The 24622-nt window shown below is 37.6% G+C and overlaps 2 protein-coding genes across 2 annotated transcripts in view; one reads left to right on the top strand and one right to left on the bottom strand.

Moving 5' to 3' along the window:
* The window catches only part of LOC123552778 (DNA replication ATP-dependent helicase/nuclease DNA2-like), a 124756-nt gene that overhangs the window by 86638 nt on the left and 13496 nt on the right, over positions 1–24622 (bottom strand). The window lies entirely within an intron of this gene.
* LOC123551298 (uncharacterized) lies at positions 1821–18506 on the top strand. Its single transcript, XM_045340133.2, has 2 exons — positions 1821–1909; positions 16652–18506. The coding sequence occupies exon 2, from the start codon at positions 16678–16680 to the stop codon at positions 18388–18390; it is 1713 nt and encodes a 570-aa protein (XP_045196068.2). The 5' UTR covers positions 1821–1909; positions 16652–16677; the 3' UTR covers positions 18391–18506.

The following is a 24622-nucleotide window of genomic DNA, read 5'->3' as shown; positions in this document are numbered from 1 at the left end:
CTGTGACCTTGACCTTGAACTGACATGGCTGACTCATGAATTCTGCAAATAGTCTTGATGAGGTGATCATTTGACCCAAGTTTCATGAAAATCCTTCAAGGGGTTTAGGAGATACAGAGCTGAAACCTTTGACCTTCAGTTGTGACCTTGACCTTGAGTTGACATGGCTGACTCATGAGTTCTTGATGAGGTGATCATTTGACCCAAGTTTGATGAAAATCCTTCAAGGGGTTTAGGAGATACAGAGTGGACACCAAATGGAAGGCTCAAACCTTCAACCCTTAGTTGTGACCTTGACCTTGAGCTGGCATGGTTGACTCATTATTTCTGCACATCGTTCTGATGAGGTAATCATTTGACCCAAGTTTTATAAAATTCCTTCAAGGGGTTTAGGAGATATAGAGCGGACACGAAATGGAAGGCTCAAACCTTTCACCTTCAGTTGTGACCTTGACCTTGAGCCGACATGGCTGACTCATAAGTTGTGCATATCGCCTTGATGAGGTGATCGTTTGACCCAAGTTTGATGAAAATCCTTCAAGGGGTTTAGGAGATATAGAGCGGACACAAAATGGAAGGCTCAAACCTTTGACCCTAAGTTGTGACCTTGACCTTGAGCCGGCATGACTGACTCATGGGTTCTGCATATCATCTTGATGAGGTGATCATTTGACCCAAGTTTTATAAAATTCCTTCAAGGGGTTTAAAAGATATAGAGCGGACACAAAATGGAAGGCTCAAACCTTTGACCCTGAGTTGTGACCTTGACCTTGAGCTGGCATGGCTGACTCATGAGTTCTGCACATCACCTTGATGAGGTGATCATTTGACCCAAGTTTTATAAAATTCCTTCAAGGGGTTTAGGAAATATAGAGCGGACACAAAATGGCAGGCTCAAACCTTTGACCTTGAGTTGTGACCTTGACCTTGAACCGACAAGGCTCACTCATGGGTTCTGCACATCGTCTTGATGAGGTGATCATTTGACCCAAGTTTGATGAAAATCCTTCAAGGGGTTTAGGAGATATGGAGCGAACACGAAAGTGTTACGGACGGAAGGACGGACGTGGACCATTCCTATAATCCCTCCGCCACAGCGGACGATTAATTATAGTTGATCTTTTATTAGTTTCATAAAATTCAAGATTGTTCATATTTCTTTCTTCAAAATACTATTTGATTTATACAAGAGGGCACTGATGGCCCTAAATATCCCTTATTTGATTTAACCTGGTGTTCTAGTTTTTGACCCTACATGGCCCAGATTCAAACTGGATTTTGAGATCATGAAGATTAACATTCTGACCAAGTTTCATGCAGATATAGTCATAAATGTGGCCTCTACAGTGTTAGCAAGCTTTTCCTTTTATTTGACCTGGTGACCTAGTTTCTGACCAAAGATGACCCAATATCGAATTTGTCCAAGATTTTATTGAGGGTAACATTCTTATGAAATTTCATTAAGATTGGGCCAAAATTGTGACCTCTAGAGTGTTAACAAGCTTTTTCTTTGATTTGACCTGGTGACCTAGTTTTTGACCCCAGATGACCCGACAACAATTCGTCCAAGATTTTATTGAGGGTAACATTCTGTCCAAGTTTCATTAAGATTTGGCCAAAATTGTGACCTAAAGAGTGTTAACAACCAAATTGTTGACGCCGGCGGACACAGGGCAATTACAAAGGCTCACCTATGAGCACTTTGTGCTCAGGTAAACTAAAAACTTAATCTTAAGATATTATTTCATGTAAAATAATAGCTTAAACTTGCTTTATCGATGTCACATGACCAAGAAGTAATTGATACAATGATCCCCAATAGAGACTGGAAAATATTCACAACAAACATCTCATAAAGATTACAACGGAGGAGTGTAAACTTTAAAACAAGAATAGGATTTTTCTTTTGGTATGTGATTTAAAAACAATTATTATAGAGTGCTAACACAGTTTTTCTCTTATGTGACATAGTATCTGATGCCAATTTAAGAAATAACAAGAGATATAAAATTCATGAAATATTGCAAACATATTTATGAACCTTGTATCATAATTGAGTGAAAATAATAAAAAAATGAAGTCCTTTAAAGATTTCTATTTCATTGTTTACTGAAATAAGAAACTGGTTCAGTTTTTACTTCAGAGAATGAAGTTTAAAGTGGTTAATTGTTATTTTAAGTCACATCGCATTGAGAGTCCATTAAAATAATAATGCAGCAAAAACTTTCAAAAAATGTCCAAAGTTTACTGGTTTATTCAAGTGAAATCATGCAGGGCTTTTTCAGGTTTTTTTTGGGGGGGGGGGGGGGGGGGGGGGGGGGGGGGAATGGGCACTGGTTAAATTGGGAATTTTGTACACAGTAAACTGTCAAAATTGGAAAAATTTATTGACAAATCAAATTAATGATTTTTAACATATAATTTTCAAGATTTACTGGAAGACATTCAAATGAATTACTAATTTAAAGTGTCCCTTTGTGAAATTTTGATAATTAATTGTTTTAGAATTGTTTTCCGATATTACCACCAAAAAAAAAAAAAAAATAAATAAAAAATAAAACTAGAGATGCTTTTGAGAAAAGCGTATGTCTCCCACAACTGCAACACTGAAAAATGTCTAGTTTCTCTCGATGGCTTTGATGAATGGATCACATTGAAAAATGTCTAGTTTTTCTCGATGGCTGTGACGAATGGATCCAATCAGTAATTCAAGGGCCATAATTCAAAAGTGCCTGGGAGGATTTAGCTAGTTATCATACTTGGCCGAGGTCTCATGGTCAAACACATTTTGTTCAAGTTTGGTGAAGATCAGATGAGAAATGTTTGACTTTGAGTGCAGACAAGCTTGAAAAATTTCTAGTTTCTCTTGATGGCTGTGATGAGTGGATCCACCAGTAATTCAAGGGCCATAATTCAAAAGTGCCTAAGCAGATTTGGCTAGTTATCGAACTTGGCCGAGGTCTCATGGTCAAACACATTTTGTTCAAATTTGTTGAAGATCAGATGAGAAATGTTCGACTTAGAGTGCGGACAAGCTTTGTGACAAACAGACAGACACACACAGAGACTGGAGTAAATCAATATGTCTCCCACACCACTGTGTGGTGGGAGACATAAAGATAAGTAACTCTTCATTTGTCATCTTTTAAACTATTGTTTACAGCTTGTTTTTACCACAATTACAGTCTAACCTGTACTAACGGTCACCTCAGATCAGCAGTCACCTCTGTTCAGCGGTCATTTTATGATGCCCCCAACAGATTTTCCTCTATTTTATCACTTTATTCAGCGACCACCTGCCGTCTGGGGCCTGCAGCCACCGAAATTGCCTCTGGACCACTGTATTTGAACCCTTTCAGCGGCCATTTTTCTTCCAAAACCAATTATTTTTAGGCGATAAATCCCCAAAGATACCTGGTTTTTGTGAAGCAAGTAATTGCTAAGTTTCGCGTGACTTCACCACAAGAAAGACAAAATGACATGAGCTTCTCAATTAAAACTGATAACCAAAGACGTAATCCCCCATTTGTTATGATCAAATGGCCAGTAATTATCAGCAATTAGCATGTCACCTCATGTCAATTTTGTTGTTCATAGTTTGATCTAGGTTAATGATAATATTCTATAACTAATTAATAGCATAAAATAAGTGATTTTCTTATACTTCTGTCATCAAAATACTATTAAATTTATACGAAATTGTGTTTACCACTCTATCTTTTACGGAACGTAACGGCAATCTTAGATTTTAGCATAGACAATTAGTGTGGAGAGTAGCTTCCCCTACCAAAATGGTGAAAATTGTAAACAAACTTGTTTTGAAGTTGGAAAATTGTCTGTAACAATTTTTGCTGTAAAAAAAACCATGCTGGAGTTTTAGATTGCTAAGAAGACCATTCATATTGCGAAAGCAAATGCATGTTACTGTATCCTGGTAAAATAATAACAGAAAACCGAAAAAGAAATTGGCCTAAAGGCTAAACTGGTCAGAAGTCTGAAAAATACATATACTGGCTGCACCTCCGATCAGCGGTCGCCTGGCTTAAAGGCCTAGATTCACTACTATATAAGTGTACCCCCCCAAATCCAATATACAACTCCCATCTTATCTGCTGCTTATCAGCGATTATGTAATAGCAGCTGATTAGAGGGCAATTAGCACAGCAGGGACCCCAACTAGACCATGAAGATGTGTGCAGTGGAGTTGAAAGAAATTAATTTTTCTTCAGTAAATGTGGAATGATAATAAAAATAATTATTATTTTGATATTATGTAGATGATAATAACTATTACTTTAATGTTATAATAATGATAATAATAATAGAAATAATCATAATTATTATTATTATTATTATTATTATTATTATTATTATTATCATTATTATTATTATCATTATTATTATTATATTACATATAGGATGATAAAAGATACAGTAATAATATTAAAAATAATAATGATAATAAAACGCAAGTATAGTAAAAACTTTCTGAGTTCTTTGTGCTGACAAACAATAATTTTCGATTTGGAAATTGATTTTCATGTATTCATGTAATCAACATTATCTGAATATAAAATTATTGTGTTCCATCTATACTCAATTTTCATTTTCAGTATGTTGCCAAAAGGGACTTTTTTATGCTTTGCTTTGTAACTTTGAAATTCACATTCTGTTTTCAATGTAGACAAATGTTACAGTATTCTGCAAGCTTTAGATGAGTGAAAGTCACATTTTTCAGAAATATCACAATTCTCCAAACAGAAATTGAAAAAATAAAAATTTGCATGTTTCTTTAAGTAAGTTTCTCATTATTTCATTATTGTGAAAATAAGTTTCTGATTCTTTTATTATTGTGTTTGATCAACAAATATTTTTGTTTACACAGAAATGCCAAAAAAAAAAACTACTACTAGTATAACTTTAAAAGTTATCAATTATTCATTAATTTAAAATAAATTACATAGTTTCCCCTTCTCACTAATAGATACACTTGTAAGGTAGACTGACTCTCCAATATACAATGACCCTTGTTTATTGGAGCCATACTGTGATGGTCATTAGCCCCCAACTGTGCTGGTGAAGACAAAAATCCCTTGGCCCACTGCCAAAATCTAGGCCTTTAATTAAGCGGCCAAGTTGTCTGTTTCCCCTGGCTGGCTGCTTAAGACAGGTAAGACTGTATAATTGAAATTACCAAAAAGTAACATGGCAAAGTGGGTGAATAATTATATGTTTGTTCGATTGAAAAAAAACCGGGCCGCTAAAATGTGTAACTGTCAACAAGTTTTTGGTACTAAAGGTGGAATGCGCCCCAATTTTTTTTGCTAAATTTCATCCTGAAATTTATACTGTACAAAATTCTAGATATATGCGATTAAGCTTTGGTTTTACTTTGTCGCTAGTTGTTCATGTTTTTTGCTATTGTGTCAGAAACATAGCACCTGGTGTCACTTTTCATGCAAGACCTAGTTCCTGGTGCTTTCGGCATTTTTCCTTTCCTGCACTCTGAATGTCATATGAATGAAAAATACAAAGTTATTAACACTTTACATTCAGAAAATGCTACTCAACGGTATAAAATTCAGCGAAATAAGATTTACACTTATGACGTCAAAGATGGTAATAAATTGCGACGTCAGAACGGAACTGGACGTGTGTCCATAGGACAAAGGTGCCCCCACTTCTGCCATTGTAACATGGTTTAATGACTCAGGTTAATCAATTTTTAAGATGTTTGCAACACAAACTTTTAAGAACCTTATGTGTATTTTTCACTTAGTTGGCCATATCTCTGGCCTAGCTGAGTAAAATCCTAAAGAGAAAACTTCACAGGCTATAAAACAATCCTCTAATGTTTTATGATTCTAGGTCGTTGTTTCACAAACTTTTTTCTTTTTTGAGTAAGTCTGGACAAGAAGTCTGGTCTTGTGTAGTGAAATAATGACTGTACTATCAGCATGTGAAGTTTGAAGGTCCTGGGTGCAGTGGTTCGTGAGTAAAGTGCCTTTATGCAAAAGGTTAACGTTGGCCCCTGTGACCTTGACCTTTGACCTGGTGACCCCAAAATCAGTAGGGGTAGTGAACTCAATAAGCACTATCAGCATGTGAAGTTTAAAGGTCCTGGGTGCAGTGGTTTGCGAGTCAAGTGCCTTCATGGAAAAAGTTAACGTTGGCCCGTGACCTTGACCTTTGACCCAAAAGTCAGTAGCGGTGGTGTACTCAATAAGTACTATCAGCATGTGAAGTTTGAAGGTCTTGGGTGCAGTTTTTCGCGTGTGAAGTGCCTTCATGCAAAAAGTTAACATTGTGAAGAACGAATTAAGGCCATAATAAATTAATTCCTAGATTATCATCCCCGCCCTCCCCCTCTTTTTTGTGCCGCCCCAACCTTTTTTATTTCTTTCTCAAAAACAAAATAAATAAATAAATAAACCAAAAATATACGAACGGCGATATATTTGTTTAAAATTTAATGCTGCCGCAAAATACCGAATATTCCCATGTATAATGCACAGGTTTTTGACATCTGGGACCAACCTCGAATCGTGGGTGCTCATTATACACAGGTAAAGACGACTTTCCAACTTTAAAACTTATTTTGTTTCCGATTCTCGCCATTTTGGTAAAGGGAAACTACTCTCCGCGCTTATTGTATACCCTAAAATCTATGATTGCCGTTAGGTTTCGTATCGAGATTGTAGAAGATCGAGTAGTTCATTTTACTTTAAAACAAAATTCATGTTATATAAATCTTAAAGTTTCGATGAAAGAAATATTTAAAATCACTAATATTAGGATAATTATAAAAATCGGGAATTATTTTAACTGAGGTTAAACTGTGAACAACAAAACTGACACCAGGTGACAAGCTAATTACCGATCATTACTGGCTATGTGATCGTAACAAAAAAAGACCGTCACAACTTTCGTTATCAGTCTGAATTGAGAAACTCAAGTCATTCTGAACGATACCAGTCTGAAATTTTGAAACAGTTGCTTTCTATTATTCAAAATATTTTATTTTTAAAAAAAAAAAAAAAAAAAAAGAGAAAAAGAAACAACTAGAAAACGCTTTTGTAAAAAAGCGTATGTCTCCCCCAATGCAAAGTCCTATAGGCAAGAAGTCAATAGGGGTCAGGAGCGAAAGTCAAAAAGACACTGATGGTTGGCTGTAATAGGGATCATCTACTTGGCATGTCCAGTCATCCCGCTAAATTTCAACACTCGTGGCCTAGTGGTTCTCAAGTCACTGTTCAGGCTCCTGTGACCCTGACCTTTGATCAAGTGACCTCAAAATAAATAGGGGTCATGTACTCTGCATGTCCAATCATCCTATTAAGTTTCAACATTGTAGGTCAAGTGGTTCTCAAGTTATTTCCAAAAAATGATTTTACATGAACAGGCCACTGTGACCTTGACCTTTAATAGACTGACCCCTAAATCAATAGGGGTCATCTACTCTGCATGTTCAATCATCCTATGAAGTTTCAACATTCTGGGTCATGTTGTTCTCAAGTCATTGATCGGAACTGGTTATCAATGTTCAGGCCCCTGTGACCTTGACCTTTTACGGAGTGACCCCAAAAACAATAAGGGTCATTTACTCTGCATGAACAATCATCCTATGAAGTTTCAACATTCTGGGTCGAGAGGTTCTCAAGTTATTGATTGGAAATGGTTTTCCATGTTCAGGCCCCTGTGGCCTTGACCTTTAACAGAGTGACCCTAAAATCGTTAGGGTTCATCTACTCTGCATGACCAATCATCCAACGAAGTTTCATCATTCTAGGTCAAGTGGTTCTCAAGTTACTGACCGGAAATGGTTTTCAATGTGCGGGCCCCTGTGACCTTGACCTTTCACAGAGTGACCCCAAAATCGTTAGGGGTCATCTACTCTTTATGACCAATCATCCTATTAAGTTTCAACATTCTGGGTCAATTGGTTCTCAAGTTACTGACCGGAAATGGTTTTCAATGTTCAGGCCCCTGTGACCTTGACCTTTGACGGAGTGATCCCATAATCAATAAGGGTCATCTACTCTTTATGACCAATCATCCTATCAAGTTTCAACATTCTGGGTCAGGTGGTTCTCTAGTTATTGATCGGAAATGGTTTTCAATGTTCAGGCCCCTGTGACCTTGACCTTTGACGGAGTGACCCGAAAATCAATAAGGGTCATCTACTCTTCATGACCAATCATCCTATGAAGTTTCAACATTCTGGGTCAAGTGGTTCTCTAGTTATTGATCGGAAATGGTTTTCAATGTTCAGGCCCGTGACCTTGACCTTTCACAGAGTGACCCCAAAATCGTTAGGGGTCATCTACTCTTTATGACCAATCATCCTATTAAGTTTCAACATTCTGGGTCAATTGGTTCTCAAGTTACTGACCGGAAATGGTTTTCAATGTTCAGGCCCCTGTGACCTTGACCTTTGACGGAGTGATCCCATAATCAATAAGGGTCATCTACTCTTTATGACCAATCATCCTATCAAGTTTCAACATTCTGGGTCAGGTGGTTCTCTAGTTATTGATCGGAAATGGTTTTCAATGTTCAGGCCCCTGTGACCTTGACCTTTGACGGAGTGACCCCAAAATCAATAAGGGTCATCTACTCTTCATGACCAATCATCCTATGAAGTTTCAACATTCTGGGTCAAGTGGTTCTCTAGTTATTGATCGGAAATGGTTTTCAATGTTCAGGCCCGTGACCTTGACCTTTGACAGAGTGACCCCAAAATCTATAGGGGTCATCTACTCTTCATGACCAATCATCCTATGAAGTTTCAACATTCTGGGTCAAGTGGTTCTCTAGTTATTGATCGGAAATGGTTTTCAATGTTCAGGCCCCTGTGACCTTGACCTTGGAGGGAGTGACCCCAAAAACAATAGGGGTCGTCTACTCCAGCAGCCCTACAACCCTATGAAGTTTGAATGTTCTAGGTCAAATGGTTCTCCAGTTATTGCTCGGAAATGAAGTGTGACGAACGGACGGACGGATGGACAGGGCAAAAACAATATGTCTCCTGTGGGGAGACATAAATATAACAAGAGCCATGTCAGACATGGCTAATCCCCCCACCGGGCAGCTGTATTTGCAAATGGAATGTTAATTTTGTGGTTGTTTAGTAATCATTGTAAGTCTTTTGTTTTTTAAAGTCCACAAAAAAACTCCTTACTAGGTAGAGATACCTTATATATAATAAAATTAATAAAATACACCTAAAACTGGAGAGTAACATCTATGCTGTACCACAGAAAAGTGGTCTTGTTTTTTCCCTAGGGTCAATTATAAAAATGTTACAATATAAGTTATTTATAGTAACAACTAAGGGAAGTTAATCTTTAAAAAAAAAAAAAAAAAAAAAAAAAAAAAAAAAAATTGCAAGTCCACACAAAAATCTTTATCAGGAAGAGACTGGTCAAAATACACCTCAAAATTGGATTTAGCATGTTTGTTGTACTACAGAAAAGTGGTCTCGATTTTTCCCTACGACTAGTAATGAAAAAGTTACAATAAAAGCTATTTAAAGTAACAACAAAGGGAAGTAATTCTAAAGAAGGGAACTGCGCATGACACTTCGTCTCATGATGGTGTATAATTGTGCCAAGTTACATCAAAATTCCTCTATGCATGAAGAAGAAATGCTTCGGACAAAGTCATTCTTGTATCTGACCTTTGGCCTCTAAGTGTGAACTTGACCTTAGGCCTAGTGACCTGGATCTTGCGCATGACACTCCGTCTCATGGTGGTGAACATTTGTGCCAAGTTATATCAAAATCCCTCAATGCATGAAGAAGAAATGCTCCGGACAAGGTTTTTATTCTTGTATCCTTTGACCTCTAAGTGTGACCTTGACCTTAGACCTAGGGACCTGGTTCCTGCGTATGACACTCCGCCTCGTGGTGGTAAACATTTGTGCCAAGATATATCAAAATCCCTCCATGCATGAAGAAGATATGCTCCGGACAAATTTTTTTAAGAAAATATGATAAAGGGGAATAACTCAAAAAATAGGCAAGGTAGAGTTATTGTTCTTGCACACTGCACTTCCTCCCAATGTGTTCTATCAGTGTATGAAGTTTGAAGAAAATCCCTCCAGTACTTTTGGGGTTATGCTCCGGACAAAATGTTTTAAGAAAATATGATAAAGGGGAATAACTCAAAAAATAGGCAAGGTAGAGTTATTGTTCTTGCACAATGCACTTCCTCCCAATGTGTTCTATCAGTGTATGAAGTTTGAAGAAAATCCCTCCAGTACTTTTGGAGTTATGCTCCGGACAAAATTTTTTAAGAAAATAAGATAAAGGGGAATAACTCAAAAAATAGGCAAGGTAGAGTTATTGTTCTTGCACACTGCACTTCCTCCCAATGTGTTCTATCAGTGTATGAAGTTTGAAGAAAATCCCTCAAGTACTTTTGGAGTTATGGTCCGGACAAAGATCGTTGCGGACGCACGGACGGACGGACGGACGGACGGAGAGCATTTCTAATATCCCCTTCACCTTTGGTGGGGGGATAATAATATTATACTAGGGGTTCGATTTATGTAGCTGTCATTTTGACAACATAAGGCTTGATAAGGCACTATTTAGAAGACAGGACAAAAGCCTCTTATAATGTATTTTTCAGGGTGGACAAACGCCTCTTGATGATAGTATATTAATTAAATTTTCTTATTACACAGTATATACACAACATAAATAGGATTCAAAAGAAAGATAAATACAAAATCAATCAAAATTTTCGCTAGTTAATATTTAAAACAGCTTGCACACTTTAAGTTTGATTGATTCTTAAATGCATACACAAAATTTTATTGATCTTTTGTAATTTTCAGGTGTAATTAGGTGAAAATTCATACAAATATCATGCTTATTTATCATCAAGGAGCTTTTGTTCTTTTATAAAAACCAGGGCTCTTATGTCCACCCTGAAAAATATACCATGGGGCTTTTGTCCAATCTTCCAAACTGATCAGGGGGTTCTTGTCCACCTTGGAAAAAACACCAGGGGGCTTTTGTCCATATGACCATTTTTAGACCAAGGGGTTTTTGTCCAGGGGGCTTTTGTCCAAGTACCGTTTAAACTGAAATAAACCTCATGTTGATGAAAAGGACCCATCAACTGAAACCTTAGGAGTCTGTTTGTACACATTTGCTTATATCAAGAGTCAAAATCCCAAGTCCGGGTCAAATGGAACCCTGGTGTACAGTATTTAGTTGACCAGTCAAAACATGTTCCCGGCTTTCATGTTAATCTTATATAAGCTCGAACAGAATATAATGAAAGCCGGGTCCATTTTTTGACGGTCAAATAAATTGGACAATAAACCAATTGGATTAGGTCATTTAAGTTATTGCTTATACTTGCATAACTTGTTTTAGTTATAATTATCATGAATTATTATGAAGCCCTCCTGTGCCAATTCCTCATTTTGAATGAGACTAATGCAGGGTACTGCCAAGGATCAAAAATGGCAGGGACAGAACTGATGTCCCCCCTGTATGAAAAATATGGGGACATTTTCAAAATCTTGGGGACAACAAGTTTTAACCATATGTCATTGAAATAACACAGTAACATCACCAAAAGTGAAGTCATTATTTCAGCCGAACTATTGAAAATCTTTATCAACTATCTTGAAATCTAGAGTGATTTTCCTCTATTTTGGCTTAAATAATAATTCGAATTTTCTGCACTCTTTGTGGTTGATTTTGTGACATATTGTTAGTTTTGGAGACAATAAGTTTGGAATGGTAGACAGATTTTAAGACTAGATGGTGCTACCTACCAAATATCAAAGCCCCAGGCCATGTGGTTTTGTACAAGAAGATTTTCAAAGTTTTCCCTATATAAGTCGATATAAACCATGTGACCCCTGGGGCGGGGCCATATTTGACCCAAGCGGGATAATTTGAATAAACTTGATAGAGGACAACTAGATGATGCTACAAACCAAATATCAAAGCCCTAGGCCATGTGGTTTTGTACAAGAAGATTTTCAAAGTTTTCCCTATATAAGTCTATGTAAACCATGTGACCCCGGGGCGGGGCCATTTTGACCCTAGGGGGATAATCTGAACAATTTTGGTCGAGGACCACTAGATAATGCTACAAACCAGATATCAAAGCCCTATATAGGCCCTGTGGTTTTGGACAAGAAGATTTTTAAAGTTTTTCCTTTCGGTTGCCATGGCAAACATAGTTCTGCATGGAATTCAATTCTTTGAACAATTTTGAAAGGGAGCCACCCAAGGATCATTCCAGTAAAGTTTAGTGTAGCTCTGCCCGGTGGTTTTGAAGAAAAGATTTTTTTAGAAATTGCTGACGGACGACGCACGGCCCACAACAATGGACATCAAATGGTCACAATAGCTCACCTTGTCACTTCGTGATAGGTGAGCTAACAAGAGCTGTCCGTAAGACAGCCAAGCTCGACTATTTGAAATATTGTCCCAGAAGCAGGAAAATATTACCCAAAAAGGTTAAATATCAAAAGAGTTTTAAGTTCAAAAGGGGGCATAATTTGACCAAAATGCATATCAGTTATGGGACTTGCTGCTATCAACTACTTTTATAACCCCGAAGGCACATGTGAAGCTTCAGTTCAATATCTGCATTAGTTTTGGAGATAGAAACTCGCATGTAAAACTTTAACCAGAATTTTCAAAGTCCAAAAGGGGGCATAATTTGCCCAAAATACATGCCAGAGTTATGGGACTTGACCCAGTGAGGTTGGTAATTGATCTAGAAAAAGAAACAATAAGTTTCAAATCTATATGCCTTTTAGTAATTGCTGTATGTACTTGCACGCAAAACTTTAACCAGGATTTTCTAAGTCCAAAAAGGGGAATAATTTGCTCAAAATACATGTAAGAGTTATGGGACTTGATCCAGTGAGGTTAGTAATTGATCTAGAAAAAAAAAATAAGTTTCAAATCTATATGCCTTTTAGTAATAGCTATATGTACTTGCATGCAAAACTTTAACCAGAATTTGCTAAGTCCAAAAGGGGGCATAATTTGGCAAAAATGAAAGTCAGAGTTATGGGACTTGATGCTATCAACTAGTTTTATAACCCCGAAGACACATGTGAAGTTTCAAAGCAATATCTGCATTAGTTTTGGAGATAGTAACTTGCATGTAAAACTTTAACCAAAATTTTCTAAGTCTAAAAGGGGGCATAATTTGCTCAAAATACATGTCAGAGTTATGGGACTTGATCCAGTGAGGTTGGTTATTGATCTAGAAAAAGAAAAAATAAGTTTCAAATCTATAAGCCTTTTAGAAATAGCTGTATGTACTTGCACGCAAAACTTTAACCAGAATTTTCTAAGTCCAAAAGGGGGCATAATTTGGCCAAAATGAAGGTCAGAGTTATGGGACTTGCTGCTATCAACTAGTTTTATAACCCCGAAGACACATGTGAAGTTTCAAATCAATATCTGCATTAGTTTTGGAGATAGTAACTTGCATGTAAAACTTTAACCAAACTTTTCTAAGTCCAAAAGGGGGCATAATTTGCTCAAAATACATGTCAGAGTTATGGGACTTGACCCAGAGAGGTTGGTAATTGACCTAGAAAAAGAAAAAATAAGTTTCAAAGCTATATGCCTTTAATTGATGGCTGTATGTACTTGCATGCAAAAACTTAACCAAGGTGTGACGCCGACGCCGACGCCAACGCCAGGGTGAGTAGAATAGCTAGACTATTCTACGATAGTCGAGCTAAAAATAGACTGATTAATCAATAATAAGTCTTGAAAACTGTAAAAACAAACTTACCAGGGAAAAAGAAAAACAAGAGGGCCAAGATGGCCCTAGGTCGCTCACCTGAGAAACACACCATAACACAAAATAATAGTGTAAACATGTTTGACCTAGTGATTTCATGGAAATAAATGTTCTGACCAATTATCATTAGAATTGGAGCTAAAATCTTAAGTATAAGTGAGTATTTTCTGTGATTTGACCTAGTGATCTAGTTTTTGACCCCAGATGACCCATATTCGAACCAAACTGACCAAATTTCATGAAGATCAATTGAAAAATACAGCCTCTATTGCATACACAAGGTTTTTCTTTGATTTGACCTAGTGACCTACTTTTTGACCCAAGATGACCCATATTCAAATTTGACCTAGATTTCATCAATGCGATCATTCTGACTTAATTTCAGAAAAATCAATTGAAAAATATAGCCTCTAGCGCATATTCAAAGTTTTTTGACCTAGTGACCTAATTTTTGATCCCAGATAACCTATATTTGAACTTGACCTTGATTTCATCAATGCAATCATTCTGACCCAATTTCATGAAGATCAAACGAAAAATACAGCCTCTATCGCATACACAAGGTTTTTCTTTGATTTGACCTAGTGACCTAATTTTTGACCCTAGATGACCCTTTTTCCAAATCGGCCTAGATTTCATCAAGGATATCATTCTGACCAAAATTCATGAAGATTAGTTGAAAAATACAGCTTCTATCGCATATACAAGCTTTTTCTTTGAATTGCCCTAGTGACCTAGTTTTTGACCCCAGCTGACCCCTTTTCGAACTCGGCCGAGATTTTATCAAGGTAATCATTCTGACCAAAATTCATGAAGATTAATTGGAAAATACAGCCTCTATCGCATACACAAGGTTTTTCTTTGATTTGACCTAGTGACCTTGTTTTTGACCCCAGATGACCCCTTTTCGAACTCGGCCTAGATTTCATCAAGGTAATCATTCTGACCATAATTCATGAAGATTAATTGAACAAGAGCTGTCTCCATAGGATGACACATGCCCCCGATGGCACTTTGAATGAATAGTTATGGCCGATGTTAGAGTTTAGCACCTTCGACCTACGGACCTGGGTCTTGCGCACGACACGTCGCCTTACTGTGGTACACATTCATGCCCAATAATTTTAAAATCCATGCATGAATGACAAAGATATGGACTGGACACGCCCATCAATGCACTATCATGAAATATGACCTTTAACGTCTAAGTGTGACCTTGACCTTTGAGCTACGGACCTGGGTCTTGCGCGTGACACGTCATATTACTGTGGTACACATTCATGCCAAGTTATTTGAAAATCCATCCATGGATGACAAAGATATGGACCGGACATAAATGCACTATCATGAAAAATGACCTTTAACGTCTAAGTGTGACCTTGACCTTTGAGCTACGGACCTGGGTCTAGTGCGCGACATGTCGTCTTACTGTGGTACACATTCATGCCAAGTTATTTGAAAATCCATCCATGGATGACAAAGATATGGACCGGACACGAATGCACTATCATGAAAAATGACCTTTAACGTCTAAGTGTGACCTTGACCTTTGAGCTACGGACCTGGGTCTTACACGTGACAGGTCGTCTTACTGTGGTACACATTCATGCCAAGTTATTTGAAAATCCATCCATGGATGACAAAGATATGGACCGGACACGAAAATTGCGGACAGACCGACAGACTGACAGACTGTTCAAAAACTAAATGCCTCCCTTCGAGGGCATAAAAATATAACCTCTATCGCATACACAAGGTTTTTCTTTGATTTGACCTAGTGACCTAGTTTTTGACCCCAGATGACTCATTTTCGAACTCGGCCTAGATTTCATCAAGATAATCATTCTGACCAAGTTTCATGAAGATCAGTTGAAAAATACAGCCTCTATCGCATACACAAGCTAAATGTTGACAGACAGACGCCGGACATCGAGCAATCAGAAAAACTCACCTGAGCATTGCTCAGGTGAGCTAATAAGGAAAAAAAATTTGGTCAAAATGGGGCTTGAACCTACACCACCTGGAAAATTTCAGTCAAAGTAAGTTTATTGTAGAAATTGAATACTCTTCCAAAAAGAGGTACTCTATTACAGGTGTATTACCTTAATAAAACTACCAAGAGAATATTTTTATCCATATGATTGTAAAATGTCAATGTTTTCTTTTGAAAATGTACAAAAATATGTTCTTATGAAAAACTTCTAAGCTTAAAACCCTAGACTTTAGCTAACACCAGCCCCACCCTGGAGAAAACTCTATAATTAATTTCTGATTACAAATAACCACAAATTTCTAAGTAGTTAAAATGATCATACCAGTGGAAGTCTTTTTATCACTAATTAATACCTACAAAAATGGTAACTTAATACCAACACGCAGCCACTGTTACTTAAATATCACATAAAGAGATAAAATCATTTTTTTTTATCTATAGCTATCAATTATAATAATCAACAAAGTCAAATAGTAAAGAGAATGTGCGTGTGTGTGTGTTCCATTTTTTTCAACAATTTTTCGATGGTGTCTACTTGTAACAGTGAGCACAATGCCCAACTTTATAGTGCTGCCTCACTGGAATATCATGCCGTAGACACGTGACATGATACTCCACCCAGTCACATTATACTGACACCGGGCTGACCAGTCCTACCACTACCCTCTTAATGCTGTGCGCCAAGCGAAGAAGCTACTAGTACCATTTTTTACGTCTTTGGTATGACGCTGCCGGGGAACAAACCCACGACCTCCCGCACTCGAAGCGGACGTTCTACCACTACGCTACTGAGGCGGTCAGTAAAGAGAATGAATTACAAATCAAATTTACATGGAACATGTTTATTTTACATTTCAGTTTAATACACAGCTGTGCAATTTAAGATGCCAAAAAAAGTTTCATCATCATTAACTATGGGGTCTGACGAAGATTATTGCCAGCCTTGCAACCATGACAGTCCTCGACATCCTGCCCATGACTGTTGTACTGAGAGCAGGGAGCATCTATGTAAGACCTTTACTATAGCTAACAAGAGACATACCTTTTCAAGAAATCATACCATTCAAGATAAAAACAGCATCCCACAAAGCATTTCTTCTGCCTCTGCATATCCAACACAGCCTGACAAACTTTGCCCTAAACACAAAGAAGTCATCAGGTTCTACTGTCATGACCACAGAGCACTACTATGCTGTAGATGTGTTACACATGAACACACAGGTACATTATGCAAAGTCGACTTCATCCCACATATTTCTGGACAAGTCATAAACAGTAAAGAACATCAAGATATCTTGAAAGCAATGGATAACATAGCTGAGCAATGTCGCAAGAAATCAGAAGATGTGAAGAAAATTACTGCAAAGTCCAACAACTCTTTGACAGATGTATTGGCTGATATAAAGAAATTTCGGAGAGAAATAAACCAAAGACTAGATGAACTAGAAAGACAAGCAGAAGATGCAGCAAAGACAATCCAAAAAGAAAATGACAAGAACCTGAAGACAGTAGAAACAACTTGCAATGATGTAACAAAATCTCTGAAGACATCATCTGACACCATTAAACATCTCAACACATCCAAACTAGCAGAACAACTTTTCATTGAGCTAAAAATAGCTGAGCAAATGATCAAAGATTATGAGAAACGTGTCCACGACCTAGAAGCATATGATGTCAATGAGTACAACTTTAAAGAAAATGAAGCAATATCAACCCTACTTGACATGGAGAGGTCACTGGGTACATTTGCAGAGAAATCATTAAAACAACCATGTCCTCCTCCACCTGTTGAGATAAAGTCCAGACAAACTTCACATCAGGGTGAAATCTGTGTCCAGACATCAAAAGATGACGACCTATTATCAAGCTGTATAATGGGAATGACTCTCCTCACTCCTGATCTACTTATCATCACTGACTTCAATGACAATGCTGTAAAAATGGTGGATACCATCAGTCAATCTGTAACTGATCAATTACAACTAGAAAATGATCCATGGGATGTCACCTCAGTTACCAGTACAGAACTTGCTGTCACTGTTCGTAACAAACAAACTATTCAGTTTATATCAGTCTCTTCAAACAAACTCGAGAAGAAACAAACTCTGAAGGTTGATGGAGAATGCTATGGTTTAAGTTACTGTCAGGGGAAACTTGTTGTGTCATTTAAGAACCCTGCAAAACTCCAAATTCTTGATACCAATGGTACTATACTGACAACAGTCAAGGGGGAAAATATTTTCAGCAGGCCAACATGTGTTACTTCTAACACTAATTCTATCTATGTATCTGACAGGGGAATGAAAACAATTATAAGGATAAACTGGCAGGGTGAGGTGATTGGTAGTTATGGTGGAATGGTTTTGCCTGGTGGTACAACACTGTCAGATGTGGGTACTGTTTTTGTGTGTGACCATGGCAGAAAAGTTATAGAAGAGATAGCAGGTGACTGTTCTACAGGAAAGGTTGTGTTGAAGGACCTCAATGGTCCCAAAGCTGTCTGCTGGTGTGCTGAAACATGTAAACTATACTTCAGCTGTGATCCTGATCAAGATGAAGATGACCACTTTCTTCAGGTCTTCAAGCTCTCATAACTAGAACAAAACTCATCAAGAGTTTAACCAATGTATACTGTGAAATTATTCATAGTCGTGTGGGACTAATTTCCGTTGCTTTTGTGGTTGATTCAATCAATGACGAACTAAGAATATTCCTACATATCCTATCTTTAACCCATACCCTGCTAAATTTCTATTTTTTTTCCAATTTTGTGATTGCATCAATCAATGACATACTAAGAATATTCCTACATATTCGATCTCTATATGGACATGCCTCTAAATGAATACCAGATTCTTTAAAAATAGACATCAGTTGGTATTAATTATCTAGTAAATTGATAAACTAGGACTGTTTAAATGGATTTTTAATGGGTATGGTTCCAGGTACAGCAAAATTCCTTCTATTTTACATTAGGTGTGACATAACACTTTTGTGACTTTTCTACATGTTTTTTATTTACTAAAAGTGTGTTTACTAACAGAATTTGTGTGTTATCTACAGTATTTTCAGTGACTGTAGTGTAAGTTTATTGATAGACATACTATTCCAGCATGATAAGTTCAATGGCAGAATGTTTATATAATTGTTCGATTTTTCATGCATCACTGAACTCAGAAAGGTTGTCAATGATAGAAGTTTAGTGCATACTGTAATGTTGTTATACAAAAATATTTTCTGTATTGAAATGTTTTAATAAGAAAAATCATAATTATCAAATGTTTTAATTATCATGCAGGATTTATATTAGAAATTTGTAGCTCTGAATGTATGTTTATGAGTGAAAGATTATAATAGATTTTTGTTTTGGGTTTAACCCCGTTTTTCAAAAGTATTTCAGTCATGTAACGGCGGTCAGTTAACCTAACCAGTGTTCCTGGATTCTGTACCAGTACAAACCTGTTCTCCGCAAGTAACTGCCAACTTCCCCACATGAATCAGAGGTGGAGGACTAATGATTTCAGACACAATGTCGTTTATCAAATAGTCACGGAGAAAATACGCCCCACCCGAGGATCGAACTCACGACCCCGTGATCCGTAGACCAACGCTCTACCTACTAAGCTAAGCGGGCAGACTTATAATAGATTTATATAACTGGTCTTATCCTTGTGTTTTCGTTCACTGGCACCAGATCAGAAAGAAAATGCCTCCGTATGTGTTATACCCTACCCCTAGGTATTCTATAAGAACCATGGTCATGAACGGGAAAGTCCACTTACCCGTTTCAATCGTACATTTCTCAACTTAAACGCGCAGTTCGGTGAATGGGTACCTAGTATATTGAACAAGCGATAATTTATCTTCCATCATGCACCAGTCACATTGTCTCAATATTCCATATTGCTGAGATTATCAACATATTTTATGCTTTTGTCAACGTTACAGAAAACACTTGCTTCATCTTCCCTAATGAACATCTGGTCTAGAGGTCACGGCAGTGTGCACATGTTTGGTGAAACGTAAACAAACAAAAACAGAATTTAAAACAAGAGGACCATGATGGTCCTGAATCGCTCACCTCTTCCCACATGACCCAGTTTTGAGTATGATGTCGTTTTTTCTATTTTTTGACATAGTGACCTTATTTTTGAGCTCATGTGACCCAGTTTTGAACTTGACCTAGATATTATCAAGATAAAAATTCTGACCAATTTTCATGAAGATCCATTGAAAAATATGGTTTCTAGAGAGGTCACAAGGTTTTTCTATTACTTGACCTATTGACCTAGTTTTCGAAGGTACGTGACCCTGTATTGATCTTTACCTAGAAATCATCAAGGTGAACATTCTCACTAATTTTCATGAAGATCTCATGAAAAATATGGCCTCTAGAGGTCACAAGGTTTTTCTATTTTATACCTACTGGCCTAGTTTTTGACCGCACGTGACCCAGTATCGAAACTGACCTAGATATCATCAAGGTGAATATTCAGAACAATTTTCATGAAAATCCATTGAAAAATATGGCCTCTAGAGATGTCAAAAGATTTTAATAATTTTAGACCTACTGACCTAGTTTTTGACCGCATTTGACCCAGTTTCAAATTTGACCTAGATATAATCAAGATGAACATTCAGACCAACTTTCATACAGATCCCATGAAAAGAATGGCCTCTAGAGAGGTCACAAGGTTTTTTTATCATTTGACCTACTGACCTAGTTTTTTATGGCACGTGACCCAGTTTCAAACTTTATCTAGATATCATCAAGTGAACATTCTGACCAATTTTTATGGAGATCCATTCACAAGTATGGCCTCTAGAGAGGTCACAAGGTTTTTCTATTTATAGACCTACTGACCTAGTTTTAGACCGCACATGACCCTGTTTCGAACTTGACCTAGATATCATCAAGATGAACATTCAGACCAATTTTCATATAGATCCCATGAAAAAATATGGCCTCTAGAGAGGTCACAAGGTTTTTCTATTATTTGACCTACTGACCTAGTTTTTGACGGCACGTGACCCACTTTTGAACTTGACCTAGATATCATCAAGATGAACATTCAGACCAACTTTCATACAGATCCCATGAAAAATATGGCCTCTAGAGAGGTCACAAGGTTTTCCTATAATTTGACCTACTGACCTGGTTTTTGACCGCACGTGACCCACTTTCCAACTTGACCTAGATATCATCAAGGTGAACATTCTGACCAATTTTCATGAAGATCTCATGAAATATATGGCCTCTAGAGAGGTCACAAGGTTTTTCTATTTTTAGACCTACTGACCTAGTTTTTGACCGCACATGACCAAGTTTCGAACTTGATCTAGATATTATCAAGATGAACATTCAGACCAACTTTCATACATATCCCATGAAAAATATGGCCTTTAGAGAGGTCACAAGGCTTTTCTATTATTTGACCCACTGACCTAGTTTTTGATGGCACATGAGGCAGTTTCGAACTTGACCTAGATATCATCAAGGTGAATGTTCTGACCAATTTTCATGAAGATCTTGTGAAAAATATGGCCTCTAGAGAGGTCACAAGGTCTTTCTATTTTTAGACCTACTGGCCTAGTTTTTGATGGCACATGACCCAGTTTCGAACTTGACCTAGATATCATCAAGGTGAACATTCTGACCAATTTTCATAAAGATCCCATGAAAAATGTGAACTCTAGAGTGGTCACAAGCAAAAGTTTACGGACGCACGCACGCACGGACTGACGGACGGACGACGGACGACAGACACCGCGCGATCACAAAAGCTCACCTTGTCACTTTGTGACAGGTGAGCTAACAAGAGCTGTCACAGGAGACAGCGCGCTCGACTATTTCGCTGCTGGATAGTGAAACTGGGCACATCTGAGGAAACTAGAGCTGTCACTGGAGTGTTTAATGACTCCAATTGTGGATGAATTAAGATATTGCACAATAGCCCGAGTCTATGTCAAAAATATCCGGTAAAGATAAAATGTATCAAAACACTATATAAGTACATCCTAAGCAAAAAGGGGCATAATTCATTAAATAGTTGTGTCATATGGTGTGGGTGATGATGTTGAACAACTATTTTAAGTTTGAATCAAATCCATTCAGTAATAACAGAGGCATAGTGAAAGTGCATCAAAACTTTAACCTAAAATTCTAAGTAAAAAGGGGGGAATAATTAATGAACAAGAGCTGTCACTAATGGTAACAAATGCCCCGACAGCACCTTGACCTTTGACCTGGTGACATCAAAGTCAGTAGAGGTGGTGTACTCAATAAGTACTATCAGCATGTGAAGTTTGAAGGTCCTGGGTGAAGTGGTTCGCATGTAAAGTGCCTTCATGCAAAAAGTTAATGTTGGCTCCTGTGACCTTGACCTTTGACCTGGTGACCCCAAAGTCAGTAGGGTTGGTGTACTCATAAAATACTATCTGCATGTGAAGTTTGAAGGTCCTGGGTGCAGTGGTTCGCGGGTAAAGTGCCTTCATGCAAAAAGTTAATGTTGGCCCCTGTGACCTTGACCTTTGACCTGGTGACCCCAAAGTCAGTAGAGGTGGTGTACTCAATAAGTACTATCAGCATGTGAAGTTTGAAGGTCCTGGGTGCAGTGGTTCGCGAGTAAAGTGCCTTCATGCAAAAAGTTAACGTTGGCCCCTGTGACCTTGACCTTTGACCTGGTGACCCCAAAGTCAGTAGGGGTGGTGTACTCAATAAGTGCTATCAGCATGTGAAGTTTGAAGGTCCTGGGTGCAGTGGTTCGCGAGTAAAGTGCCTTCATGCAAAAAGTTAACGTTGGCCCCTGTGACCTTGACCTTTGACCTGGTGACCCCAAAGTCAGTAGAGGTGGTGTACTCAATAAGTGCTATCAGCATGTGAAGTTTGAAGGTCCTGGGTGCAGTGGTTCGCGAGTAAAGTGCCTTCATGCAAAAAGTTAACGTTGGCCCCTGTGACCTTGACCTTTGACATGGTGACCCCAAAGTCAGTAGAGGTGGTGTACTCAATAAGTACTATCAGCAAGTAAAGTTTGAAGGTCCTGGGTGCAGTGGTTCGCGAGTAAAGTGCCTTCATGCAAAAAGTTAACGTTGTGACTAACGAACGAACGAACGAACGGACGGTCAGTTGAAAACTAATATGCCTCCCTTCGGGGGCATAAAAATTGGTGCCAGAGTTATGCACCTTGCGTCATATCGTGTGGGTGATGATGTTGAACAACTATTTTAAGTTTGAATCAAATCCATTCAATAATAACAGAGACAGAGTGAAAGTGCATCAAAACTTTAACCTAAAATTCTAAGTAAAAAGGGGATATAATTCATGAAAAATTGGTCCCAGAGTTATGCACCTTGTGTCATATGATAAGGGTAATGATGTTGAACAATTGTTTAAGTTTGAATCAGACCCATTCAGTAATAACAGAGATAGAGTGAAAGTGCATAAAACTTTAACCTGAAATTCTAAGTTAAAAAGGGAATAATTCATGAAAAATTGTGCCAGAGTTAAGCATCTTGTGTCATATGATGTGGGTGATGATGCTGAACAACTATTTTAAGTTTGAATCAAATCCATTCAGTAATAACGGAGGTAGAGTGAAAGTGCACCAAAACTTTAACCTGAAATTCTAAGTAAAAAGGGGGAATAATTCATAAAACAAGAGCTGTCGGAGGACAGCAACGCTCGACTATTCACCGCCTTGTCAATTGAAAGAATACAAAAGTTGAAAAAGGGGCATAATTTTGTAAAATGCAAAGTAGAGGTATTGAACCTCTGTACTGCACGTCATATCATGACAGTGAACAAGTGTGTTAAGTTTCAATCCTTTCCAATTTGTGGATACTGAGATACCAGCTTACATACAAAAACTTAACCAAAAACTGCTAAGTCGAAAAAGGGGCAATATTTTGTAAAAATGCAAAGTAGAGTTATAGGACCTTCACAGTGCATGTAAGATCATGACAGTGAAGAAGTGTGTGAAGTTTAAATCCATTCCAATTAGTGGATACTGAGATACCAGCTTACATACAAAAATTTAACCAAAAACTGCTAAGTCGAAAAAGGGATATAATTTTGAAGAAAAAAAAAAAAAGAGTAGAGTTATGGGACTTGCTTAGTGCATGTCAGATCATGACAGTGAACAAGTATGTGAAGTTTCAATCCATTCCCATTAGTAAGTACTGAGATACCAGCTTACATACAAAACCTTAACCAAAAATTTCTAAGTAGAAAAAGGGGCATAATTTTGTAAAAAAGCAAAATAGAGTTATGGAACCGGTGCAATGTAGGTCAGTTTATCACAGTGAATAAGTGCATGAAGTTTCAATCCATTTCCACAAGTGGTTATTAAGATACCAGCTTACATACAAAACCTTACCCAAATGGGGACGCGGACGCCGACGCATGGGCGAGTCCAATAGCTCTACTATTCTATGAATAGTCGAGCTAAAAATGGTGCCAGAGTTATGCACCTTGTGTCATATGATGTGGGTGATGATGTTGAACAACTATTTTAAGTTTGAATCAAATCCATTCAGTAAAAACAGAGATAGAGTGAAAGTGCATCAAAACTTTAACCTGAAAATCTAAGTGAAAAGGGGGGATAAATTATGAAATATTGGTGCCAGAGTTATGGCCCTTATGTCAGATGATGTGGATGATGATGAGGAATAAGTATTTCAAGTTTGAATTAAATTCATCAAGTAATTACAAAGATAAGTTGAAAAAAGAGAAAGTGTAAAAAAACTTTAACCAAGATGGGGACGCGGAAAGACGCCGACGCCAACGCCGGGTCGAGTAGGATAGAATAAGAAAATCACAATTTTACA

The sequence above is a fragment of the Mercenaria mercenaria genome, chromosome 4 (genome assembly GCF_021730395.1).
Source record: "Mercenaria mercenaria strain notata chromosome 4, MADL_Memer_1, whole genome shotgun sequence".
In the NCBI taxonomy this organism is placed as follows: Eukaryota; Metazoa; Mollusca; class Bivalvia; order Venerida; family Veneridae; genus Mercenaria; species Mercenaria mercenaria.
Note: the sequence above shows the minus strand (reverse complement) of the source record. Positions and strands in the feature narration are given on the sequence as shown.